This window comes from Chinchilla lanigera, unplaced genomic scaffold, assembly GCF_000276665.1.
Source record: "Chinchilla lanigera isolate Chin_1 unplaced genomic scaffold, ChiLan1.0 scaffold00080, whole genome shotgun sequence".
NCBI lineage: Eukaryota > Metazoa > Chordata > Mammalia > Rodentia > Chinchillidae > Chinchilla > Chinchilla lanigera.
The window spans coordinates 2,337,880-2,363,514 of NW_004955481.1; the positions used below are offsets into that span (position 1 = coordinate 2,337,880).

General features: G+C 50.4%; 1 protein-coding gene across 2 annotated transcripts in view; it reads right to left on the minus strand.

Annotated features, from left to right (window-relative positions):
- Positions 1-125: 125 nt before the first annotated feature.
- Positions 126-25,635, minus strand: part of Nxn (nucleoredoxin) — a gene marked incomplete at its 5' end in the record, with an annotated part of 143,553 nt that continues 118,043 nt past the window's right edge. The window contains 6 exon segments of one of the 2 annotated variants that reach the window (XM_013503381.1): positions 126-3,543; positions 7,109-7,233; positions 9,078-9,257; positions 22,899-23,005; positions 24,594-24,694; positions 25,184-25,317. In XM_013503381.1, the coding sequence (XP_013358835.1) occupies positions 3,361-3,543; positions 7,109-7,233; positions 9,078-9,257; positions 22,899-23,005; positions 24,594-24,694; positions 25,184-25,317 (830 nt within the window). 2 annotated transcript variants of the gene reach the window in all.

Consider the following 25,635-nt stretch of genomic DNA (forward strand, 5'->3'; position numbering starts at 1 on the left):
CATTTGCGGGGAGGGGACATAAACAACGGCAGAACATCACCACACTCCTGGGAAGAAAACTTGGTTTCCGTCTGCCCTCTCTACATACCAACCCCAACGTGTGCCCTTTTTTTTTTACACAGATCTTTAATGTGGTGAGACAGTTTTATTTTATTTTTTTAAAAAAACTCCTCTCTTGTGAGAATGAGTGGAGTGGGATCTGGAGGTTGTTGGAAGTTGTGCACACAAAGTTAGGAAACCCGGGGTGGCATTCTTACAGCCACCTCCCCGCCTCAACCCGCAGGGCATGGCTTCCCTGGCTGCCAGTGGGAGTCTTTGAATATGTCACAGCTGGGGATTTTAACCTGCTTCCGATAGCAACAAGACTTGTAAGGCATTTTGGAGCTGCTTGGTGGGATCTGTCACGCCACCCACGTTATCTGCATCAATAACCTTTAGGATTTCTGTGGGGAGAGGGGTTTTCCTTAGCACCTGTGAAATGATTTGTCTCTAATATTCCCCCTGGTGTAGCCACTGTGTAGACTCAAACCCTTTCAGTAAATCTTCCCTGCTGATCTAAACCTACCTCTGCAACCCAGAGGGGAACTCTGGTGATGAGGATCCAGGTGACTTTGGTGGCTGGTGACTGAGAAGAGTCAGCCTGGAACAGGCCAAAGTATCACAGGTGCCCTAATTATTCCACTGCAGTGGTCCCAGCAACTCATCACTGGACCTGCTGCTTCTGCTCCCAAAGACAAGTAGCTGCTAAGCGGGATCCTCTTGCCCAAGACAAGCTTGACATAAGACACGGGGAGGGGGAAAAAAAAGACATGGACAGGAATCTTCCAGGGGAGGGACTTCCTCTTGTACCCACCCCCTGAGCGCCACTGGGGGAGTCGCTTCAGAAGCCTCTCACCCTTGGGTATGCTGGGCTTGGGTGTCCCCAGCTCTTGCCTCATTCTGGGACACCCATGCCACGTGTTACGGTCTATATCTAGACGCCCACCCCCGAAGAGCCTCACGCACGCACAGGCAGGCTTTTGGAAGGTGACAGAATAATGCTGGGAGTGATCGAGCGGACTTGCTGTTAGGAGGTGAGGCCTGTCGGAAGAGACAGGTCACTGGCGGTGTGACCAGGAAGGGTGTCTCTCCCTCCCTGGCTCTTGTTTTCTCAGTTTCCCGGCTGCCGTGACATGAGCAGTTCTTCCTAGGCTGTATTTTTCTGCCATCCCATCCCGCCTTGGAGCCAGCAGACTGTGGGCTGAAAACACCAGCCAAAGTAAATCTCTTCTTTAGGTTGTGGGTGCTGGGTGTCGTGTCTCAGCAACAAGCAAGTAACAGACACTGAGTTAGTCCTCGTGTGCAACAACCCCCGCCCCGCCGTCTCAGATCTCGGAGCCCTCAGCTCCCCTGCAGGAATGGACACTGCAGGGATGTCCACAGCAACTTTTGCAATCTGGGAATTCACCCTCCATCAACTGCCAAGGCAAACCAGGAGGGGCAGTGGCCAGAGCTCCAGGAGGATCATCTTCCCACCCTCTCATCCAAATGAGCTTCCTGAGGGGCTGGGGATTTAGATCAGTGGCAAAAGCGCCTGCCTGGCAAGTGCAAGGTCATGAGTTCGGTTCCCAGTATCGGAGAAAAACAAAAACAAACAAACAAACAAACAAACAAAAAAAAAACCAAATGAGCTTCCTGGCTTCTGGAACCAAGAAGATCTGACAGATGGTCATGTTAATTCTTAGGCTGCCCTGATCCTCTCCGCCCCTATGCTGAGGAATGAATTCAGGGCCTTGAGCTTGCTACGCGAGTGCTCCACCACTGAGCTATCTCCCCAGCCCCAGTTCAAGGGATTCTTGAAAATTCTGGAACATAATCACCAGAGGTTGTCTCTGGCCACCCCCTAATCGATCAGGGAAGGCCAAGTGGGTGATAATGTCCAGAGATGCCCGCTTTATTTCTTACTAGGTGATTGTATTTCAGGCTGGCAACATCGAATAGTCTAATTACCAACTAATTTTGTACCTCTGAACTACAAACCGACAATCCATTTCGGTAAGGAACAACAGTGTCGACAGCTTATGGGAGAAGCTGGGTTTTCCAAATGAATGGTTTTGGTTGGCAGAGTGCTGAGTGACCCTGAAGGGAAGGCCCAGGAGTGTTAGAAGACCCTGACACCTGCCTGAGACAGGCGAAAGCCCTTGTGAGTCCCTAGGCCTAGGCCCTCCCCACCAAATCCCAAGGACATAGTTGTTTCCCTTTTTGTGGTCAGTTCAGCTCAAGTAAGAGGCCAGCCTACCTGGGCCCAGCAAAGGGGGCCCAAGGCTGACTTGTAGTTGCCCTGTCCTCTGTCCCCACTCCTGCCCTAGGGCACAGCCCCCTCTGCAGCTGCTTTTTAGTGAAAAGCTTAGCTTCAGGTAAATTCTTGTTGCTTCTTAATGCTGCTTTGAAAAGAAAAGGGAATGACAAGGGTAACGCAGGGGGGTGCAGGTGCCTTGGCAGAGGTCCAGCAGCCTCAGGCACAGAGCTGGGCAGAGGCAGGTCTGTGCCAGTTTGGCACAGCTCCTCTAAGAACTCAGGGCCCAGTGTCTTGGGAAGATGCCCAAGGAAAAGAATTCATTAATGAAATTCCAAGACAGCAGAAGCTGCTTGCAGCAGCAGGCAGAAACTAGGAGAAAGTGAAGAGCAAAGAAGAAAGAGGTAAAAGGGAGAAATGAGAACCTCCAGTCACACGGCAGAAACTCAATAAAAGTAAGCAATTACTATGTGAATCGTTACCTTAGCTACTTTTTTTCTCACCCCCCCAAACCCATAAGCTTCCTTTCAGATTTGGAGATTTGCTGCCCAAGAACCCACTGACAAGCTGCTGTTTATCCCTAGGACCAAAAAAGACCAGGTCCTCTGGAAAAAGGTGCTCTCACCAACAGCTCTCGGCTGGTGCCTGCCAAGCCAGCGGCCCTCTCCCTGCTCCATCTGTGTGCCTGTGTGTCACCAAGCAGCTCCCCTCCAGCTCTGTTGGGTGCTGGGTATGTGCAATGACTCCAGAGTCAGACCTCAATCTGCTATCGGTCACCCTAACAGGGCCTTCACCGAGAGCTAGTGACCTGGAGAGAGAGTGCTGCAGTGCTAGTTTTAGCTAGGTTATGTCATCTCCACAAATCCTAAGCAATCTCCCAACATGGTAGGTACAGCTGCTATTGTGAGGATGGGCACCTTTGGGTGCTGGCTGAGGAGTTAATGCAGAAACAAGGCACTGCAGAGAGGTTGGACTCTTGGGCTGTGTGATTCAGTACACGGTGGTAAAGTCCAAGGGCAGAGGGGAAAAAGGGGAGGAGGAAGAGGAGACAGTCTTAAATAATGGCTCAGGAGGCCGGAGCTCCACTAGATGGGCTCTGGTTTGAGCTTTTCTGCTAGGAAGTCATTCACAAAGGCCTCCACAATGGCAGGGGTGATCTCCTCCACGTCCATCACGTACTTGGCCCGGGCGGACATGTCCAGAATGGTGAGCAGAGGGGCAGCCTCAGGCAGGTTGGTGTAATCTCGCAGGGAGTCAGTCATGTCATCCTGGAAGTCACCAGAGGAGAGAGAAAACTAGCAAATTTAAAAAACAAAGTCCCCCTCAAAGATTAAAAAACAGAGTCCCCCCTGGGGAGCCCATTCTCCTCAGAAGACAGGGACAGCACCCCTATTTGAAGGGCAGGTAACCCCACCCTGCCTTAGGGAGAAGCCCACTGCTCTGGAAAATTCCCTGTGTATCCCCCAAACCACAGGGGAGTCATCTGTCTTTGTTCGCATGAAAGCAACTTTAACATGACCTCTGAGTTTTAAAAGTATGATATCCTTTGATTGCTCTCTTTTTGAGACAGGGTTTCACTATGTCCAGGCTTGTCTTGAACTTACTATGCAGCCTCAAACTTGGCAATCTTCCTGTCTCCACTTGCTGAGCGCTGGGGTTACAGGCATGTGCCACCATGCCTGGTCTGCTCTTTTGTGTGGTGTGTGGTATATGGTCCTGGGGACTGACCGTCCATCAACAATACCACTAACCTACATCCTAACCCTTTTGGTGTTTTATTTTGAGATAAGGTCTGGCTAAGCTGCTTAGGTTGGCCTCAAATTTTCAATCCTCCTACCTCAGCCTCCCCAGCAGCTAGGATTACAGGTACGTGCCAGACGGCAATTAATTCTTAATTATCTGTAGCCCCCCTGTGAATTATTTGCGTTGGACTTGGACTCTGGAATGGTCTTAAATAGAAACAACTCACTGCCTCCCACACTGTGGTTTTAAGGAAAGCAGGAGTTGCCTGAAGGCAGGGCTGCTTACGGACTACAGTTTTTGCTGGTTGGCTGTGTTTGTCGGAGAAAGAAACTGCTGCTTTATACCTATTCCCGGCAGCTGTCCAGGTGAATTTCTCTCATATCGGGCACTGCCTTGTTCAAATATAAAAGCAAACACAAATCTAATGGTGAGAAAAAGGTTTGTCAGGAAGCGACAATTTGGGCTGGCCTTTCACACTACTGACCCTCATTTGTTAGGTAACAGAAAACAGGCTTTACCCACCCTGGGATCATTGTGCTATTAAATGGACAATATTCTAAACTTGAAGAACCAGATATGGTGGCACATGCCTGTAATCCCAGTGTTCTTGAAAGCTGAGGCAGGAGGGCAAGCTTTGGCCAGCCAGAGTGACTTAACTTAGCAAAACCCTGTTTCAAAAATACAAAATAAAAGGGCTGGGGATGTAGCTCAGTGCAAAAGCCCTGGGTTCAATCCCAGATGCCACAAAATAAATAAATAATAAACTTAATGAAAAACGTGAATTACCCTGTAAAGAAAGGGCTTTTATTATTTCTGGCCTTAAATGGGGGTGAAAAGGGGGCATGTTTACAGCTCACTGATTTCTGAGACAAAAACAAAAACAAAAACAAACCCCAAACCATCACTTTCTCAGAAAGCAAATCTTTAGGAAAACTGTTAGTGATAGTCTTTTCTTCCCCCTAAGACAGTATGCACCTTCCCAGCAAATGCAGAATGATTCCACATCTCTGGCAATCTTCACCCAATTCAGGGCCTCCATACGGGGTTAATAAAAAAATCTTCAGGATAAACAGAGGGAGGCACCTGGACAAATACTGCACATCTCATTCCCACTAGGAGCCTAGACCAAGCCCAGGGCTCCCCTGCCTCCCCTCTCTGTCTCCTGCTGAGCAAATCACAGGGAGATGAGTTTCAATGTCCACTATGGCTTCAGGAGTGATGAATTCTGCCTGCCACAGGGGATAGCAGCAAGACAGAAAAATGGGGCCTCTTTTACCCCAGGCCAGAGTGTTGGGTTCAGTCAATGCCTGATGTTCCAGCTCCCTGTCCCTTTTCCTTGCCCCTTCCACACTGCTTTGCTTCTGACCATGAGGACAGAGAATGGGACCAAGGAAGCCATCGATGCCAGAAGCCCTGATGAAATACACAGCAAGCCTGGAGCAGGGAGGGACTGGAAGTGGACGACACAGCCACCTCTGCCCAGCCTTCTGGGTCCAGGCAGCCCTCCTCCTGTCCTCACCCTCCCCAACCGCCTCCTTCTAGGCATGAGTGAGTCCATTTATCAGAGCCCGTGGACCGAAGGAGGAACAGCGCTGTTCTGGGAGTCACTGTGTCCTCAACTTCAACGCCCTCTCTGCTGCCCATTCCCGTGTGACCTGGACAAGACACCTCTCCAAGCCCAGGTCCCATTCCCTGCCCAGTGGATTTAACAAGAGCTCCCTCTCCGGGGCTGGGGTGAGAGTGAGCTAGCTCTGGCACCCTGGAGGGAGCACAGGGGTCCCTCAACTAGTCAAACCTTGCTTTCCTCCTCCGAGACAGGACAATGGCTAGGTTCCCAGCCAGAGAGGTGAGATACAAAGGAGACAGCAGGTGAAGCACTTGGCTGGGTGCCTGGGATCCTGAAAACCCGCAAATGCTCCTTTTCAGCCCCATTTCTACGTCCCCGCCCCACAGCCCTCAGCCCATTCTGTTCTGCACCCATCTTTTCTTCCCAGCCATTCTCCAGGGGTTAGAGTTTAATACATGCAGAGCAGCTCACTGCGCTTTGTGTGCAGCCAAGTGGCTGGTGAGCCCTGAGGCAGGGCTTGTGAACCCTCTTTGTTCCCCTCCACCCCTGGGCTGGGCAGGGCGACTTGAGCTGCTTTCGAGGGGCCCCTGGGAGGGCAGCCAGGGGCGGCTATTGAGGAGGTGATGAATGGGTGGTTCAGGGTGTCTGGCCAGCCCCCTTCCCTTCCCCATGCCTCTCCTGGGATCCAAACACAGTGTGAAATGAGCAGGGGCTCCGACCAACCAGAGGTACAGAGGGGTGCGTGCAGGACAGGCTGGCTTCACAGAGTATCGGTGAATGCCTGCTTCAGGGGGCGCCGGGGTTGGGGAGGATGCAGTGAGCATGCGCGGAGGGTTCTCTCCCAGCAAGGAGCACGCCTGCGCTATGTGGCCATCTCGCAGAAAATGGCTATCTGTGAGATGCAGGTTCCCATACCTCAGGGCATACTGTCACCTGTGCACAGGGTTCCACTCCAGGGCCTGCTTTCTTATGCTGGGAAAAGTCCTTTGTCTTGTCCAGCCCAACAGAGGCCTTTTAGGGCCAGGCCTCAGATGCTGAAGGCTGGGAACAACAACAGTTTCCAACTTCAGCGCTCTCTCTCTGAGCTGGCTGGGTGACTGCAGACCCCAGCTGTGGTCAAGTCGGGATCCCTGCAATGGGCTAAGTAAGGCCACTCTGCAGGCCGGTGTGGAGGAACTAGCAAGCTGACCCTGTGTCAAGCATCCTGGGCCTGTTCTGACCCTAGCACCATGGAGTGACAGCGGATGGCAGATGTGTGTGGGGGGACTCCCCAGCAGCCTGAGTAACAGCCCTGGGAGGGTTTCTTACTGTTCTGAGGCTGCCGGGTAGGAAGGAAGGAAGCACGAAGCAGCAGGGGTAGGAAATGGTTTTCCTGGGCAAACGATATACCTTTGCTTCCACATTTGTCTATGGCAGAGTCAACCCAGGCCCAGAGGTCCCTTCAAAGCCCCTCAAGGCCAGTGTCACTCATGCCCGAAAAGTACCCTGCTGAGCCAGCCTTGTCAGACCCCCTCCACACTCACCTCCCCAGCCACAAAGAACAGAAGTGGTGCCTCTTCCTCTTTGGCTTTGTACTTGGCAATGATTTTCTCCGCTATTGGCTGAATCAGCTGTTTGGCTGCCTCAGACTCTCCATCATCCTCAGAATCTGTGATGGAGGAAGAGGGAAAGAGATAGAAAACTCTGGCTTGTTAAATGCTGGTGCTCACCAAGTGGGCCTGGGTCCTGGGCCTGAGCTACAGAAAGGCCCGTCTGAACAGCCCCTGAGTGGGAAAGAACTTTGTCTTAGACATAGGTCTTACTTCCCGCGTGCACATGTGTGCGTAGCAGCAACAAAGAACGTTCACACAGTACCTTCCCGCACTGGCTCACCAGGGGCAACCTGCCTCAGTGAGTACCACTCTGGGCAGACACCTTATCACTGAACTCCTTGCAAACCCACCCTAGAAGCTGAGCTGGCCCCTAAGCAAGGACCTGAGGTCCCTACTGGTCTTTTTCTCCATCACAGAATGCAAAGCCATGACCTGGGACCTCTGGTCTTGTAGTGAAAATGGCAGAAGTACTGGCAGAGAAGGAGAGGGCCAACTGCATGTGAGAACGCAGATTAGGTTCCCCCAGCACGAGCAGCCGTACACAGAGGTGTCAGGTCCTGCATGCTGAAACCTGTAGCTGACAGCAAGCACAACATCTCCAAGTGGCAAAAGCAGGGGAGGGGGACAGTAGGCTCCTACACCGTGGTTTTACCCAGCAGTGCTGCACCACCCAAGAGGCCCACGGCACACAGAGAGACGGCAAGACACACTCTGGATCCCCACCTAATCTGTTTGTGATGTTATCCAACTTGCCTTGCCTCTCTGGGGTAGACCCTGTTTCCACATCTCTGCTGATGGCCATGAGGTACCTAACTGTCCCTGGGTTCAGAATTATTTCCTAACTAACCTAGGATGGCAGAAAAGCCCTGGCGTAGAGATTCCCCAAGGCTGCCTCTCTCTAAGGGGACTTCCTTCCCAAGCCCAGACCCAGCCTACAAGTCCAGTTGCTTAAGAATTCCTTCGCGTCTGCTTATCAGCTCCTCTCCGGTGCTCCCCAAACCAGACCTTAGATAACGGAGGAGGATGCTGCTCCTCAGTCTCTCAGCAAAGCGGGTATGGCCCCTCTCAGCCGTGATCTACTACAGCAGTTTGGCTGCGGGAGAGCGACAAGTCCCAAGGCTGGGCACAACACGGTTCTTGGCTAGAACTGTGTGTTCCTCAGTTTACAAAAGCAATCTGGCTCATCTCACTGGGCCACAGGGATCGCAATATGGATGCTCTCCTGTCTTTCTGCCCTAGATGGGAGCAGCCACCTACGGGGTCAGTAAGTAATGGAAGAGCCAGGGATGTCTCCCCGACTCCCCGGCCAGCTGTTGCAGCCCTGGAACAGCCTGAGCACAGCGCAGAAGCAGCCCGGGGTGAGTCATAGCCTGAGGGGGCCCAGCCCCCTGCAGCTGCTGTGTGTGCGGCCCCGCCTCTTTCCAACAATGGCTCTGTTCATGTGGGGCTGGGGGCATCCTCCAGGCCTGACCTATTCTGCCCAGCTGGCAGCCAGGACAGCCCCGAGGTACGGGCCATCCCTGCCACGGTCTAGTACAGCAGTTCGGCTGCAGGAAAGCAACAAGTCCCAAGGCCGGGAGCAACACAGTTCTTAGCTAGAACTAGGTGTTGTTCAGTTTACAAAAGCAATCTGGCTCATCTCACTGGGCCACAGGGATGGTAATGTGGAGTTCTCACACGCTGCTGCTGTGAAAAGCACAGCAGTAACAGCTCCCAGACCACCTCCCCCAGGGGGAGAGCCATGAATAAATCATCGGGGTCAAAAGTGAGGCTGCTGCAGAGAGACAAAGGCCCAAGCTCAACCCGGTTAGTGGCAGGAAGAGGCTGCAGGGACAGGCAGCGCTCCAGTGAGGTCCATCCTGGCCCTTCCCCACCCTGGGCCCCCCGCTGAGCTCCATACCTACAAAAAGGACGAGGCAGGGCCCCTCGTTGAGCTGCACAGCATTGGAGTCAGAGAGCTCCAGCACGGGCTTGGGGTGCCACGGGAACTCCCTGCAGTCCTCGTCGTTGAGCACCTCCACCCGCCCCTGCCGTGTGATTACCTCCCCCTGTGGGTCCAGCACGATGAGCGTGGGGATGCCTGCAAGAGAGAGTGCTCATTTGGCCACCAGTCTGGGAGGGGTGGCCAGATCGGGGACACAAGGCACACTCACAATCAAGAATCCAGGCCTGGAGCCTGAAAGCCTTGGGCTGGATCCAGGCTTGGCTGCTGGGTAACTGCAATACTTCCTTGGGTCTGCGTGGAACCTCTCTAAAAACCCTGAGCAATTGCTTTGCCAGGGCCTCAGGGGCCTCCGGGGCCCCCAGTGACGACATGTGAAGGTGCTGTATTCCTACCCTTTCCCACCCTGCAAGAGCAATGAGTAATGCCCTTAAAAAATGAGCACACAGCTGCGCGTGGTGGTCCATACCTACACTGCCAGCCCTCTGGGAGGCCGAGACAGGAAGACTGCAAGTTTTGAGGCCAGCTTGGGCAATTTAGCAACTTAGTGAGACCCTATTTCAAAATAAATTTAAACAGGACTGAGGATGTTCCTCAGTGTGAAGGCCCGGAGTTTCAATCCCTAGTATGGAAAAAAAAAAAAAACGCCAAAAACAAAACCAGAATTGAGCACACGGCGGCTCAGGGATGTATGCAGTGGTAGGGCACCTTCCTAATATACAACAGGTCCTCATTTTGATCCCTAGCACTGTGAGGAGGAGCAGGAAGAAGAAGAGGAGGAGGAGGAAGACCAAACACAGGGTCTTGGCACAGTGGAAAAGGTAGTCACTGGTGATTCCCTAAAGATACAGGAGACCTCCCACCTATAGAGAGTCACACACACACACACACACACACACACACACACACACACACACACACACACACACCCCACACCACACACGGCAGCCAACAGGAGCAGACTCTTCACACAGACCCAGGGCCACAGCGAGCAGCGGGGTGCAGGGAGGAGCCTGGGGCCAGGGCTGTAGCGGCAGAAGAGAGGGAAGCGGACAGCTGGCTGCTCCTGAGTAGCATAGCCTTTTGCCGTCCCCTACCCCCGGGCTCAGCCCTGGTGCCAATATACGCTGGGCAGTCCCCACAGGGAACAGTACCCGGGATCCTGGGCTAGAGTAAGAAACGCAACGTAGAGCTTGCCTGCCTGCAGATACACACACCATCAACCAGGGGGCCACCGGCAAACACTGAGAAAAGTTCCTCCTGGGTGACAGTCCTGTCTGCGTCTGCACTTGTTTGCTCTTCACACCCCACTCCCCACCACTCCTCCTCTGGCCAAGGCTGCCCCCCTCATCAACCACAGAGTCAGCCTCCTCCCTGTCCTCTGGGGACATTTGTCTCTCCATTGGTATCTGTCCCCTCCCCTCCCAAAGCAATCCAGACACCTCCCCTCCCAAGCCAGAACAGAGCTTGAATTTTATATGAAAGCCAGGGAAATTTAATATTTATAGATTCCAAAGTATTTGGTCAGTAATTTGCTCCACTGACATTTTACTTCTCTGTCGGGGGGACGGTTGAATACCAGAAATGTGGCCCTGGTGTTCTGTAACCTGCTGCGGCAGCCAGCCCAGTGGGCATGCGGTGGGGGGCCTGTCTTCAAAAGGAATAAATGAATCCATTATGTTCACACCTATTAGAAGAAGTGGCTGGACGTGTCAGGGAACAGGTCCAGAGAGAACCGGGCTCCAGGACTGCCACTCCTGCCACATCACACACAGACACATGCAGCCGTCACTCCCTGGGGACTTTTAAGGTGCGCTCGCTCGGCAATGAACAGGATGTGTCGGAGCCCAGGAGCCCGGTGCTTCCAGCCTTGTCCTAACAGCTGCTTCTCCCCCCCACAGGCCCGGGCCCACACTGAGCGTGTCTCTGTCCCTGGGACCAGGGTGTGGACTCAAGTCAGCTGCGTGCAGGGCCCCACATTACCGCATCCCAATAAAGCTCTGGCACAGTTCCTTCATCTGAGCTGTATGTTTCTGAAACTGGGCAATTATGAGCAATGGGGTAAACCACAGCCTGCCCACCGCTGCGGCCAGAAACAGCAGTGGCCTTGGGATGCCGAGCTGGTCTGGGGAGGACAGGCGGCCACAGAGGGCGGGGAACACAGACGATGGAAAATCTGATGGCCAAGCAGCCCGCTGCCTGGGCCAGTGCCTCAGTTTCCCTCCAAGAGACTACCATAAGAGGACTTCTTTGCTACCATGACCATGGCCTCTCTTGAGTCCTTGTCCGTGGGGACAAGGGCAGCAAAACAAGGACCGGAGCCCCCAACCAGCTGCTGAGGAGTCCCCAGCTGATTCTGTCAAGGAACATCTCCTGTGGGCCTGGGTTTCCCCGCCTGTTTCTTCAGCCGTGCAAACACAAAGTCTCCTGGTGTGTTTTGGTGCTGTGGGCACCAAAGCCCAAAACAGTGAGGTACACAGGGTCAGGGCAGTGTCAGATACGTGACCGGGGTGCATAACGGAACCGTAAGAACCCCCACAGTCATACTTGGACCCACATATGGCTCATGGATAGGGAAAAGCATAACGGCCATTCTCCCTTCAACTGATCTTGGCTTTTGGCTCTAGAGCCCTGAGGGGGTGCTTTCCTTTGCTGTTGAATCAGACAGCCAGCAAAGGGGAGCCTGCTTCTATGGTGTGCCTGCTCTCGCCAAGCTTGATACAGATGCTACCTCATTTAATCATCCTAACAGCGGCCGCAGGAAGCACCATTATCCTTGCCTTCCAGTGGTCGAGTCGCCTACCCAAGGTGACCCTGGCCGTCGGTAGTCATGTCAGCACAGGAACCCTGCTCTCCCCACCAGACGGCTGCCTCTGCTGAGGACCCCTCCAGCACCTGGCTGGAGACTCTCACATCTAAGGCTGGGAAGGTCCCCACGGCGGCAGCTCCCTGCACCACTCTCCGCTTGCTCTCTTCCTTCCCCAAGGCAGTGGAGATGAAGGCTGAGACTGTGATCACCTCTTCCTTCTCTTTTCCTGTCATGCAGCCCCTGAAGCAGTTTCTCTGAAGTCAAGACTTCTTGAGAGAAAATAAGAGGGAAGCCTCAATAGGAATCTTCAAGGGATCCACAAGTTTCTTTTCTTTCTTTTTCTTTTTTTTGTCTTATTGAGACAAGGTCTTGCTATGCAGTTCAGTCTGGCCTTTATCTCACTTTGTAGCTCAGGCTGGCCTCGAACTTGCAGCAATCCTCCTGCCTCAGCCTCCCGAGTGCTGGGATTACAGGTGTGCATCACCATGCCTGGTGGCAAATTTCTAACTGATACTATTATACAAAACAGTCTTCTAGGCCAGTAAGGAGCTTCTTGTAGGGAATTAAAAAGGGCACTCATTACTGTTTCACTTGAGTCCTCATTCCCCAGCTTTGATGACTGGGGCAGCTGGGGGAAAATCAGCTGGGATTCTAAGGAAGATCTAGGCAAGTTCCTCAACTTCTTCAAGCCTCATTTCCACAGTTGCCAAATGAGGATAATGAGTTTCCTATCTTATTTGACTGTGGGGAGGAATAAACAAGCTGTTAATGTAATATACCGTTAGCAGAGTACCTAGTATACAGTAAGTACTCCGTAACCACCCACTATTATTATAAATCAGCTCAGTTTTTAAAAAAGTCATCTCTAAGCCGATGCCTTGGCTGGTGAGCAGGCAGAGGCACAGAGGACTGGGGCCTTGTGCTAGGGAGAACAGCAGTAACCTCAGGCTGGGCCGGAGGAAGTCAGCTAAAGAACAGAAGAGACGAAGTCAATATCACAACCTGAGTTCTAACAGCAGTAATGTCTGCGAAGAATGGGGATGGTGGTCTTTTACTTGAACTGACCTAAGCTTAACTTTTGGGCTTAGAATCTGTACCTTATGCTCCTAGAGGGAGCTGACCCCCTAGACCCCAGGCCTGGAAAGCTGGGCTGGACCTGGAGCAGTACCTAAGAGTCCCTTCTACCAACTCCTTCAAAGCAGAGAAGAGAGACAGTTCATGTAGCCAACTCCAAACTCCTTTCCCCTGGGGGGAACCTACTGTGCGTGTGTAGAACAATCTCAAAGCCAGGTGCACTGCGTATGCCCCATGATTTAGTTTGTTTTTCTTTTCTTTCTCCTCGACTCTTTTTTTTGCACATACTACATGTTGTTTGCACATACATGCTGGCAAGCACTGTACCACTAAGCTATGTCCTCAGCCCTTATTTTTTATTTTGGGATAGAGGGTTGCTAAGTTGCCCAGGCTGGGCTCAAAAACTTGTAACCCTTCCACCTCAGCTACTGAGTAGCCGGGATTATAGGCATGCACCACCACACCCAGCTTATTTTTCTATTACTAGTAAGAGTTTTAGGGGTCTGGGAGGAGGGAAGCGGGTACTTAGGGCAAAGAAACTGAACTCCTCCAGGACCATGGGGAGAAAGGGATGGAGCCGGGGGCTTGTAACCTAGCTTTCTCTGTAGCTGGACAGCAGCGTGATCTGAGGGGATGAGGATCATTCCCCAAAGATTGCTAGAAGCTGGGAAGAGAAACTGGAAGAAAAGCAGATCCTGGCCTGGAAGCACAGATTAGGGTGCATCACTGGGTAAAACACCATGCAATCATGAAAACGGCCATTGTGAGGACTGCAGCGAGAGTTTTGTAGTACATTAAGGAAAAAAATGCAGGATACAAGTGTTATGTGTATGTTACAGCTATGTGTAAGTGTGTGTGTCCCTGAATAGAGACCAAGGGACTCAGGAAAAGTGGAAACAGTTGTGCTAGTAAGGCAGGAATGTGGGTGAGATAAGATATATTTGAGTTTTCTTAAATGGGGTCATAATATGTGGATTAACATAGAATGAAAATCAGAACTGAAGGGCCCTAGGGCTGGGGTGGGGATGACAAATACAAACCAATGCCTCAGCCACATCAACTGTCAGTTCTGCTCACTGGATCCCCGAAACTCTCCCTGACTTACGGAACTGACAGGAAGGAGTAGATGGTTTGCGTGGGGAAGCCTGCAGAAATGCAAGGGAGATCAAAGGGGTGGCCTGGACCCACTGGAACTGCGCCAGCAGATCCAAAGCTGCTCAGGCTGGTACCTGTGCCAGGAAGCAGGCAGGAAGACATGTCTGGCAATGCTCTTATAATACAGAAAATCTAGAAACCAGCAACCATCCAGCAACAATGGAGCAGATCAACGACTGGCACAGGCATACAACGAAACACTTTCCAGTGCTGAGGATAAATGAACTAGATATAAACACTAACAAGGATAAATCTTGGAAACGTAGTATGAGAAAAGCAAGTTGCACAAAATGCTATTTTATATCTATATCTACATCTGTGTATAAATATATGAAAAATGTAAAAGCAGCTTATGAGGTTATACATGAACTGCATGGCAGTGTTCCCCCAGGGCAAGGGAAGGAAGAAGACAAGACAGTAAAGGAACTCTCACCTTTGTCTGTAACAGTGCTCCCCATTCATTTATGTTTTTCCTTACAGAGGAGGTGCTAGGAACTAAGCGTGGGGCCTTTTGCTCATTGGTTCACATTTCAAATACCTGAGCAGAAATGTCAGTTCTGGGTGCCAGTCACATGGGTGTTTATCACATGATTCTCTGTCCTTTTTTTTTTTTTTTAAATCTTTTCAGAATTAAAGATGACACACAAAACAAAGCACCACGGCTGCCCCCAGCCTGCCCTTGCCAGCTAATAGGACCGCTCCAAACAGCCCCCACCAGCCCTTTCCACACTGAGATTTGCCTACAAAAAATGCCAGAATCGGCTTGTCCTCTCCTGATGAAAAACTAAAAGCTCCACATGTGTCATTTTTATTTATTTCTACAGATTCTCCCTCAAATCTGTTTTTTGAAAGAGCCAAGGGAGAAGGAAAAGGAAAGAGGAGAAAGGAGGGAACTAGAAGAGGAGGAAAGGGAACAAGGAAAAGGGAGAAGAAAGCAGAAGGAGAAAAATGAAAGAAAAACGGGGGGAGAGAAAAAGGGAAAGAAACAGAAAACTGGTTGCTAGGCCGAAAGCTGCCCTCGGGTCCTTCCGCCCAGTCTCTCCCTGACTAGATCCTGGTCCTGCTGGGCAGGATGGGCATCACTCTAGGCCATGCACAGCTTTTAGGCCAGCGGTGGCAGCAGGCTGTTTGTATCACTGAAAGCTCCAAAAAGTTCGCCATCACTGCCTTAGGCTGTCTTCCCTCTCAAATCCCAAGGATGGAGGAGATAGGAAGAAAACTTGCTAGGGCTCCTAGCCCAAGACGGAAGGGGCTCTACGTCTCCTTGCAAAGAACACCGTGTTCTCTGAAAGCCCAGGATTGCTTAGACAATTGCTAATAGGATTTGCCTCTTGCCAAGTGTGTCTAAATGGTTTCTTTAGAAAGGGATTTTTGAACGGCTTATAGGGCTGCAAATTCCCCAGACTGGGAGTTGGGAGCAGGGAGGCCCTAACTCAGGGGAAGCCAGCTATGCTGGCGAGACAAAAGAGGTGGATGTGAGCCAGATGCCAGTTCCTGGTGAGCTCAGCTGGCCCTGAGAAGTCTGCTGGTTCTCACAGCCTGGGCTCGATCCAGGGTACCCAGAGGGAGCTAGTGACAAGGGCTTTTTTTTTCTTGAAGTACTGGGCATTGAACCTAGGTCCCTCACACTGAGCTACATTTTTAGCTTTTTAAACATTTGATTTTGAGACAAATTCTTGCTAAATCACTAAATTGCCTAGGCTAGACTCCAGCTTTTGCTCCCCCTAACATTAGCAGGAGTATTGGCTTGTCCAGCCCAGGGCAAACTCAAAATCCAGGCCAGCAGCAGGTACTGCCACCCTAGGAAAGGACTGACTTAAGGTGTCTCCACCCAGAGACACCTCAACAAACTGTCAGCATTTTCAAGGCATTCCTCACTCTGCAGGGTGAAACTTAGAAATCCAGGGACACTCTCAACCCAGCTCCCAGGGTGCTCAGAGGGCTCCAGTTTGCTCTCGCTTTACACATTGTCACCCACGTCTGCTAGGACAGCACAAGAAGGCATAAAGTGACTGCTGGGTCACGTAACTCCCTCTCTACAAGGCACGCTGACAGGGCCAAGTAGAGGCGGCCCAGGTGGTGTGGGCAGGGGAATGCCCTGGACTACTCCAAAGTATTTTCATCGAGCCAGCCCTGGAGGATCCGCTGAAGACCAGACACGCACAATTAGAAACCTCCCGTGACTCTGTGTGTGCATGCGTGTGCCCGTGTGTGTATGCATACAAGAATACATCAGTGGAGTGACTTTAGAAGTTATAACCACAGTGTCACAGAAAGCTCAGACATATTCAGAATTCAATAAAAAACGACTGTCAAGAGTTTTATGATGTTATGAAGAATATGAGCAAATATAGAGCTCTTCAAGTTCAAAGGTATTTAGAGCTAGCCTGGAGACTTGTAAATATCCAAAGAGGAAAATAAAAGCAAATCCAATCATGGCTAGCAAAGCCTGTTGGGGAGCTGCCAGCTTCCAAGACTGGAGAGTTGAGAAGTGATACCAATCAAACCACAGATGTGAATTCCTGGGGCTCTGAAGGTGAGACGGCCATCTTATTTAAGGGTAAGAACACAGCCCTCTCAACAGGCTGTCAGTGGGGCCAGAGTGCTGGGCCATTTCAGCCTTCCTGGAAGATAATTCCAAAATGACATAACTGCAATAATTATTTCCTTAATAAATGGCCAAGTTTCAAACAGGATGATCTGGAATTAAGTTTATAAATACAAATCAAGCTTGTGGTATTTGTATTTTTGTGTGCCAAAATTACAAGCAAAGTGAAACATTTGGTGTTTAACTTCGTGATTTGGTTTTGTTTAAGAGAATGTGGCCTAACGGGTCTGTCCTGGCATTTCAATATTTAAGTACGTGATTAAGAAACTGATGCATACTTGTGATTTTTAAGTTAAAACACCTTAATAGTACTTCCATAATTTTGTCAGATTTACTGGCATTACTAGACAGACTTAAACACCTGAGAACATTTTGCTTGTCTCTCAGTTAAATATTTTAAGAGGTTTAAGTAAATAAATCACTTTTAATGTTTAAGAGTTGAATCAAGTTTGTAAGTAAGCCCAACAGATCCCTAACAATAAACTTCTACATTTTCCTGGATGTTTACATAGAATTAAAAATTCAAAGCCAGGCAGGGTGACAGAGGCCTTTACTCTCAGCTACTCAGGAGGCTGAGGCAAGAAGATCATTTGAACATATGAGTTTGAGACTAGTTTGGGCAACACAGTGAGATCCTGTATATTAAATAAAAAAAGTCAAGTCAAGTCCTGAAATACCACAGCTCCTTCCCTCTGGCTTCTGAGGACAGAGTGAGAAGGTGGTTATCTGCAATCAGGGAGGTAAGTGCACCAGCAACCAAATCACCAGCACCTTGTGGTTGGACTTCCGAGCCTCCAGAACTATAAGCAATATATTCCTGTTGGGAACCACCCATCCATAGTTCAGTGTTTCAGCAGCCCCAGCTGACTTTGGCAGTCACTTAGCTGCTGAGGGAATGCTTTATGGCGTGGATCTGGAGAAAGAAAGAAAAAAGTGGAGAAAGAGCTAACAGAGACAAAGAGGCAAGAACGACAATGAGGGGCTGGGGTGCTGGTCAGTGCTGGAGCTCTTGCCTAGCATGCAAGAGGCCGTGGGTTCAATCCCCAGCACTAAAAAAAAAAAGAGACACACACACAGAGAGAGAATGAACACAATAGAAGGGGCAAGATCAAGGGGACAAGTCCCTAGGAGAACGAAGGAAAAACCTTAAGGATGAGCATGCTAACAAGAAAGAGGAAAGGGGATGGAGAAGATCCGTGACGATGTGGAGACACGGAGCCTAAGGAAGCCACAGGTATGTTGGATGGAGAAGGGAGAAACTGAAGGAACTCAGGAGAGCTGGCCATATTCCCACTAGTGCAGGCGCTAGAGATGGGCTGGAAGAGGCACAGGGACAAGCGCCTAGCCGGCTCCTTCACGTCCCCCATCGCTATGCTCCGGGTCCGGCCTGAGCAAGGCCCCAGGGGTGAGTTCTCACCATCGTTCTGCCCACAACAGAAGGATGTGAGTTTCTTTTGTTTTGGTGGTCAGAGGCAGTGAGGTGCGGAACTTGCCTGGGCTGGTACCCCTGAGAACAATGCTTCTGACTAGTAAGGCGGAAAAAGCTGCACAAGAACTTAATGACAGCTTGTGCGTCTACAAGAAATCAGCTGCCTAATGCATACAGATGACAGGCTCCCCCACCCTCCTGAACGCCACTAAATAGAAGAAAAGAGGCGACAATGGGAGGATTGGAGGGAGCACTCACATTCCAGGGACCAGCACCCATCTCCCCAGGGCAGGCCTGTGTGGTGAGGTTGCACGTTCAGGCAGCACAGCTCTGAACTTCAGTGTGAGGCTCAGTGTGTCCACCAGAAATTGCAGTAAGTGACCCGCCTCTGGGACTTCTCTTCCAGTCTGGCTTCAGTGCCCACAGGGTCAAGTCCAAGGACCTCAGCACGGTGGTCAAGCTTTCTGCATGTGGCCTCCTCTGCCGCTCCAGCACACCTCAGGCATTCCTGCTCTGACCTGTGTCCCACAATGTCCCAAAGCCCTTACCTAATCTCACCCGTTCTGTAAGGTCCTCTCCAGAGCCACCTCCTGTGGCTCAATAGCTCTAAGCCTGAGTCTCCTTTGAATTGAGATTATCCCATTAAATGCTCCTTGAGAAGGATTCTGAGGCTTAGTCCAGGAGGTCAAGTAAAGAAGGGGCATGAAACACTACACCAGGGGAAACTGGAAACCACAGAACAAGGAAGCAGCAGGTGAGGAGCTGGAAAAGTGGAAGACCATAGCAGATGGCAGGAGATGTAGACATCACGGAGCTGGCAGATGGGGGAGCAGGAGAGGCCAGGTGTGCGCTAGGCAGCAGAGGATGCTCAGGGTGGGAGCTGGGTTCCAGACGAATCTCCCACTCTCTTAGTATGGCTGGCTCGCTGCTGCTTGCCTGGGGACAGGGTCTGTCCACATCAGCTTTCTGGTCCTCAACAGAGGGTACCATGTAGCTGAGGATCGTGTACGTGCTTCTCACCCGCACACTGTCAGGGCTGAAGGCTGAATGAATGAATGAGCCTCTGGAAGCCCTGCGTTCTTTCCTCCCATTGTGGTCACTGCTTTCTGGCTGCCTGGGCTACCCCCAACCACCCCAGCTCCTCTGGGCAATATTTACAGACTGACCACTGTACAATTAGAGGGGAGTATTCCCTTTTCTGCTTCCTGAAGGCTGGTATAAGACTGTCAATTTAATTTTGAACTCTGCCCGCATTTTATAGATGGGCCTCTCCAGCCTCTGCCCTCTGTCTGGGCTTGAGGAGAACCACAAAGGGTCCTGATCTGTGCCTGTGAGATGTCTCCTCCGTGCTACTCACTCTCCAAGTGCATCTCAATGAACGCAGTGGGGCACACACGACCCCCCCGCTAACTGGCTATGTACTGTACTATAAAAGGCAGTCATTTGGGAGTGTGTTCGTTTCAGGTGACCCCACAGCCTTAGCACTGACCACTAGCAACATCTGCCGTCTCAATGGCCTCCACGTTCAGGGAAGGGCAATTCCCAACTTCTGACAAGTAGGATGCTCTACTGATGAGGTGGTGTTGAGGAACACAATGCCCCAAGAGGAGAGGCCTCCTGGCTAAGCAGAATGGCAAAGGGAGGCTCGGCACCAGCTCCCTCCCACGGACAAGTGCCAATTGTCTAAGTCCCCTCACAAGATGGCACTTATTTGGCCAACACTTTTTGATTCCTCAAGACATCGGCACCCCTTGTTCTTCAGCTACTGTCAATGTAAATCCCATCCGGCCCACTCCCAGGCAGCACGCAGCCCGCTCCGAGTGACTTCCCACTGGCAGCGCTGCGCAGCGAGTTGCCGTCAGGAGGTGGAACCCTTGCATTTAAATCTACTCCACCATTTTTCCAAAGAGCTGAGTAAGACTGAAAAAAATGCATGATATAATCGAATAAAAATGAATGAAAATGTCACCCTGAAGGGAAAATAAGGGGAGGAGAATGAAGCTAGGGTCAAGGTCATGCACAGATAGACTTGCCAAAGGTGATTCCAAATTCAGCTGAGATTTCTAGGGACTAAAGCAAACAGAGAATTGTGGCCTGTAATGAATTTATTTTTGTTTTGTTTTGTTTTCCTCCGGTACTGGGAACCGAACTCATGACCTTGCGCTTGCCAGGCAGGCGCTTTTTGCTACTGAGCTAAATCCCCAGCCCCCCTGTAATGAATTTAAAGTACATAAAAGATTTAAAGAACTACAAAAACCTCGGGCTAAGGTGTAGCTCGGTAGTAGAGCACGTGCCTACTACATACTTAGCAGGCACAGGGCCCTGAATTCCATCCCTAGCACCAAAAAACAAAACAGGCCAGGGATGGTGGCCAATAATCCTTCACAGAAAGGTGGTGCACTAGGGAAGGTGAGGCAGGAGGATCTCTGCGAGTTTGAGGCCAGCCTGGGCTACAAAGTGAGTTCAAGGCCAGCCTGAACTGCATAGTGAGACCCTGCCTCAAAAAGACAAAACAAAACAAAACAACCCCCACCCCCAAAAATAACAAAAGAAGCTCAGCCTTTATTAGGTGTTAGAGGATAACTTCCTGAGAATAAATTCCTATAAATGGGATTTCTAAATTAAGGGCTTTATAGATTTTCCAGGCTGCTGATGTATATTGCCAAATAGCTGTCCGAAAGGCTGTGCTGATTATACACTTCTCCTGCACTCTGCTCTCTTTCCTACACTGTAATTGGTTATCTTGGGGGTGAGGGTTGGGAAAGTGATAAATACAAAGTCAGTATTTTCATCTGTAAATCATGATATTATGCTGAATATTTTTCATACCCATACTGACAGTATGTACTGCGTATGTTTCCCACCTCCTATCTTAAATTTTCTCCTAAACTGTCTCTCTATCTCTTTTTATACTGGTGTCTGGATAGAGTTCTTTTTCTGTGAAGGATATTGATGAAACATTGCAATTTTACAGAGAAAAGAGGCTAAATGGCCACTTGGTCAAGGCCACTCACCAAGGCTGGGCTAGGACTGGGACACTGGTGGCCTACACTAAGGTGGTGGATCAGTGAGTGTGCAAAGAAGTAAGACAGCAAACAGGGCCCAGGCAAAGACCCAGGAGGCCCAGGCCTGGTAGACATAGGACAGTTGACATTTTCGGCCTGTACCTGTGAGATGCTTTTCAAGTCATCTATAAGCGTGTGTGCCAAGGCTCAGTCACATCACAGAATTGTGTTTTATGCACATTTGAAGAGAGACCAGACTACGGTTGAGGGTCAGAGGAGATCCCACATTAAAGGCACCTGCTGGTATCTGTGGGGAATGGGGATTTGAAAAAGCCCAGGGGTGTCCCAGTATTACTAAAGGCCGAGGTGGAAAGTCCATGGTCACCGGAGTAGGCAGGGCATGGATATGGCACTACAGGAGATGGGGAGTCTTGGCGACACTTAGGAAAGACCTGGACCCTACTCAGCCTACCAGCTGTCTCATCTGTAGCCTGCAGAGGGTCTCTAGTCATGAGCCAGAAACAAGAGCTGAGACACAGCCTGCTGGGTTGTACTGGCAGAGAGAGAATCCCTTCCCCACCGCAGTTACAAAAAGACAGTCACATCTCCTTTAACTAAAACACAGCGTCACTTGCGGGGCAGAGAACTGAATCCCATGAACAAGAAGGACAAAGCACAGCTCCATGCATCCACGTTTTTGATTTATTTTTGGGTTTTTTCAGTGCTGGGGATTGAACCTAGGGCCTGGCACCTGCTAGGCAGATGCTCTCCTACAGAACACATCCCCAGCCACTAGCCTGGCTGAAGACTAGGATGGTAGTGTTCACATAAAAAAGAATAAAAGCATACTTTCTTGCTCTAATAATCATTTTTTCTGAAAAATATTATAATTAGTACTCCAAGTCCCAGCTCTCAACACGCACCGGCAACATCCTCTCCTGAAAGGTACCCATGCTTCAGCAAGCATAAGAGGTGCTTTATACACATTCCCTGTGACTGCTGCTAGCACATCTTAGTGGCAGAGATTTTACATCCCCATCTCACAGATAGAAGCAAAGGTCAGTTTCTGTGGCAGTAAAACTTTAGGGGAAGAGTTTTGGCCAAGTCATTTGGAATATGTGCTCCATGGTTACCCACACCAGAAGCCACTAAGCTGGGGGTGAGAAGTAGTCATCTTTTTTTTTTTTTTTTTTGGTAGTACTGGGGATTGAACTCAGGGGCACAGGGTCTCACTAAGTTGCTTGATTGCCCAGGCTGGGTTCCAGCTTACATCTTCTTGCTTCAAACTCCCAGAATGCCAGGACTACAGTTGTGTGCCACCATACCTGCCTGAGAAGTAGTTGTCTTACCAAGACAAGTACTGTATTTATTCTTACCAAGACAAATACATTCATACATTTTTTTTTTCTTTTGCAATGCTGGGTTTTGAACCTAGGGCCTCACATAGGGTAAGCAAGCCCTCTACCACTGAGCTGCACTCCAGGCCCATAGGATGAGTACTTAAAAAAAAAAAGGTTTAATAAGGTATAAGTTATATACCATAAAATTTACCCCAAGTAACTTTCAAGGTGGCAAGCAACATGGACACTCACAGAAATAAGAGTGTTATTTTCCTGCTAAAAATAAGGCAGGGACACGGTGAACCCCAGTGGTCTGGTTTCCATCCAGGAAGGAGGAGGGCAGGGTCTGGGATGCCTACCTTGGATTCCATACAGCCGGTTGAGGCGCGACCGTCGGGCCTCGTCAGTGTAGGGGACAGCGAGCCAGGGCATCTCACTGAAGTACTGTTTGAAGGACTCCTCTGACCTACAGAGAGACACATGTGGAGATCAAGCCGCTGTTATCCGGGGCACGCCTCCTCCCTCACTGTTACCAAGTTGTGCCCAGGACTCCCATGAAGTTAGGGTTCCTCATCATTGTGCCCCTCAGACAGCAGGCTCTGGGCATGCACTGTTCTTCCCATCCTTGTGCTCACCAAGAGGCACTGCTTCCCCACAGCCTGGCAGGCCACTGCAGTATCTTGCTCACCCGCCTTACACCAGTTACATTCATGGCTGACTCTGTGTTTCCAATATAGACAGGCCTTACTTTTACAGGGAGCTCAGATGTACACAGCCACCCCATTCCTGTGATAGTTCTAATTTGCTTATGGAACTACGATCTGTAAAGGATCACACACTTCAAACCAAGCGTACATCTGTGAGTCTAAGTACAAAAATTCTAGGGAGGACTGGTCTACTCAAGGGATGGACAGATTGGGGCTTCTCTGGGGGCAGGGCTCGGGGATGGGGACCGACTGAGAAGGGGCACAAAGGAAACTTTTGGGTGACGGCAATGTTTTCTACCTTGAATGTGATGAGGATGGTGACAGGGATAATTAGGCAAAGCCCACTGAACTGCATACCTAAAATGGATGTCTTTCGGGGCTGGGGATTTAGCTCAGTGGCAAAAGCGCCTGCCTGGCAAGCGCAAGGTCGTGAGTTCGGTTCCCGGTACCGGAGAAAAACCAAAAAAAAAAAAAAAAATGGATGTCTTTCATTGTATGTCCTTTATACCCAATAAAGGTAAGAGTGTTTAAAGCTTTAAAAAAGTGACTGCTCCCCCTGGCCTGGCTTCAGGGCTGCCTCCACTCCCTGGTGCTGAGGCAGGGAGCTATAGGGCGGGATCACAGGCCAATAAACTGAGCAGGGGACAGTGTGCCGTGAGGGTACAATGTGCAAAAGGCCTTCAGCATATTGGGATCTTAGAGACCCTGCTTTGAGCAGGAGTTTAAAAGGCAGGAGCACCCGGAATCAGGGCTGGAGGAGAGGCTCAGTCGGAACTAGGGCTGGAGCTGAAGGGAGTTCACTGATGGGGGAAGCCAGAGGGATATCAAGAAGGGCAGGAAACTGAAGCTAAAAGGACCTGATCTGCCCCAGGAAGAAGGTCCCTCTGCCCTCCTTGCTTTTGTGATTCCTGATCCATGTGCATTCAAATAGCTCCTAATGGAGTTTGCGGCCCAAGCAGAGAAGACAACTGCACATCCATCCAAGACACATGACACGTGTTAGTCTCTGGCTCCCTTCCATCTTCCCCAGTCCATATCCTTTTTTTTTTTTTTTTACAATCTAGAAAGCTGAATGAATCAGAAAACACATCCCGATCTCAAACAGCTCAGGCCTGGATTGGGACATGCCCCAGTGTTTACAGCAAGAAGAGGTGTTTCTCAGCCGCCTTCAGACAATCACATGAGCAAATGTGAAATGTATCCGCCTCCCCACCAATAATCTCAGATGTCATCCCCAACCCCCACCTCCATACCCTACAAAAAGAAAGAAATGGAAAGCTAAAGAAACGGATGCTAATCATCTACAGGGAAGGCGCGCAGCACTGCCTCTGCCCAGACACACGTTACCTGTCTGCACTAACAAAGATGATCTCAAATTTCTGGCCTGCCTCCTTGATCTTCCGGTAGGACTCAACCAGCACCCGGGTGAGGCTTCGGCAGGGTGGACACTGAAAGAAAAGAGCAGAACCCTGCTGCGTGAAGAACCTTCTCGATTTCTCAGCCACTTGTCATCAGAGTCCAAGTCAGCAAGAGCCAAGTCGGACTGGGACAGCAAAACCCAGTTTATCAAAGAGGTGGTACTAAGCTTGCCTCTCTCCATGGTGAGCATCCAGCAGAGGCTCTGTCCAGCCCACGCAGTGTGCCAGCAGGCAGCAGTTAGAACAGCCCCCCGGGGGCCCTTAGAGCTATCACCTGCGTGGGTTAGGAGGAATATCCTTTTAGGTCAGTTCAAAGGAGTCATCTTCTTGTGTCTATCATCATTCATAACATTAAGCACTCACTGCATACCAGAATGCACCAGGTGCAGAAGGCACAAAGGACAGGACATTCCTGGCAGAGCAGGCACACCTCCAGAAGACAGAAGCCAACCACAGCTGGGCTTAGTGGCGACACTGCTGCTTCTGCTTGTCTGGACTAGGAAGGAACCAAACACTCACCCAGTGTGCGGAGAAATAGACTCCCACGTGAGACCCCTCCAGGCTGCTGCTGTCCAGTGACTGCCCGTTATTTCTAAGCAAGGGCCCTGCGATGACTTCCCTGAAGGGCTTAGGTCCCCAGGGGAATTCCAGACCTGAAAGAGGCAACAGATGGCATAAACCGCAAGGCTCTTCATTACGGCCTGGGACCCAAGAAGCCTCAGGGCTGCAGGCAGGACAACTTAAACTCAGGATACAGAAGCAAGGCTGGAGATGTACTGGCAAAATACAACAGAACAAGGTGAGCATGGGGATACACGCCTGTAATCACTGCATTACACTTTGAGGCCGGGGCAGGAGGATTGCACGTTTGAGCACAGCCTGGGCAATGAAGTCAATTAAATTAGAAAGACCCTATCTCAAAAATAAAAAAATAAAAAGTCTGGTAGTGTAGATCAGTATGAAGGCCCTAA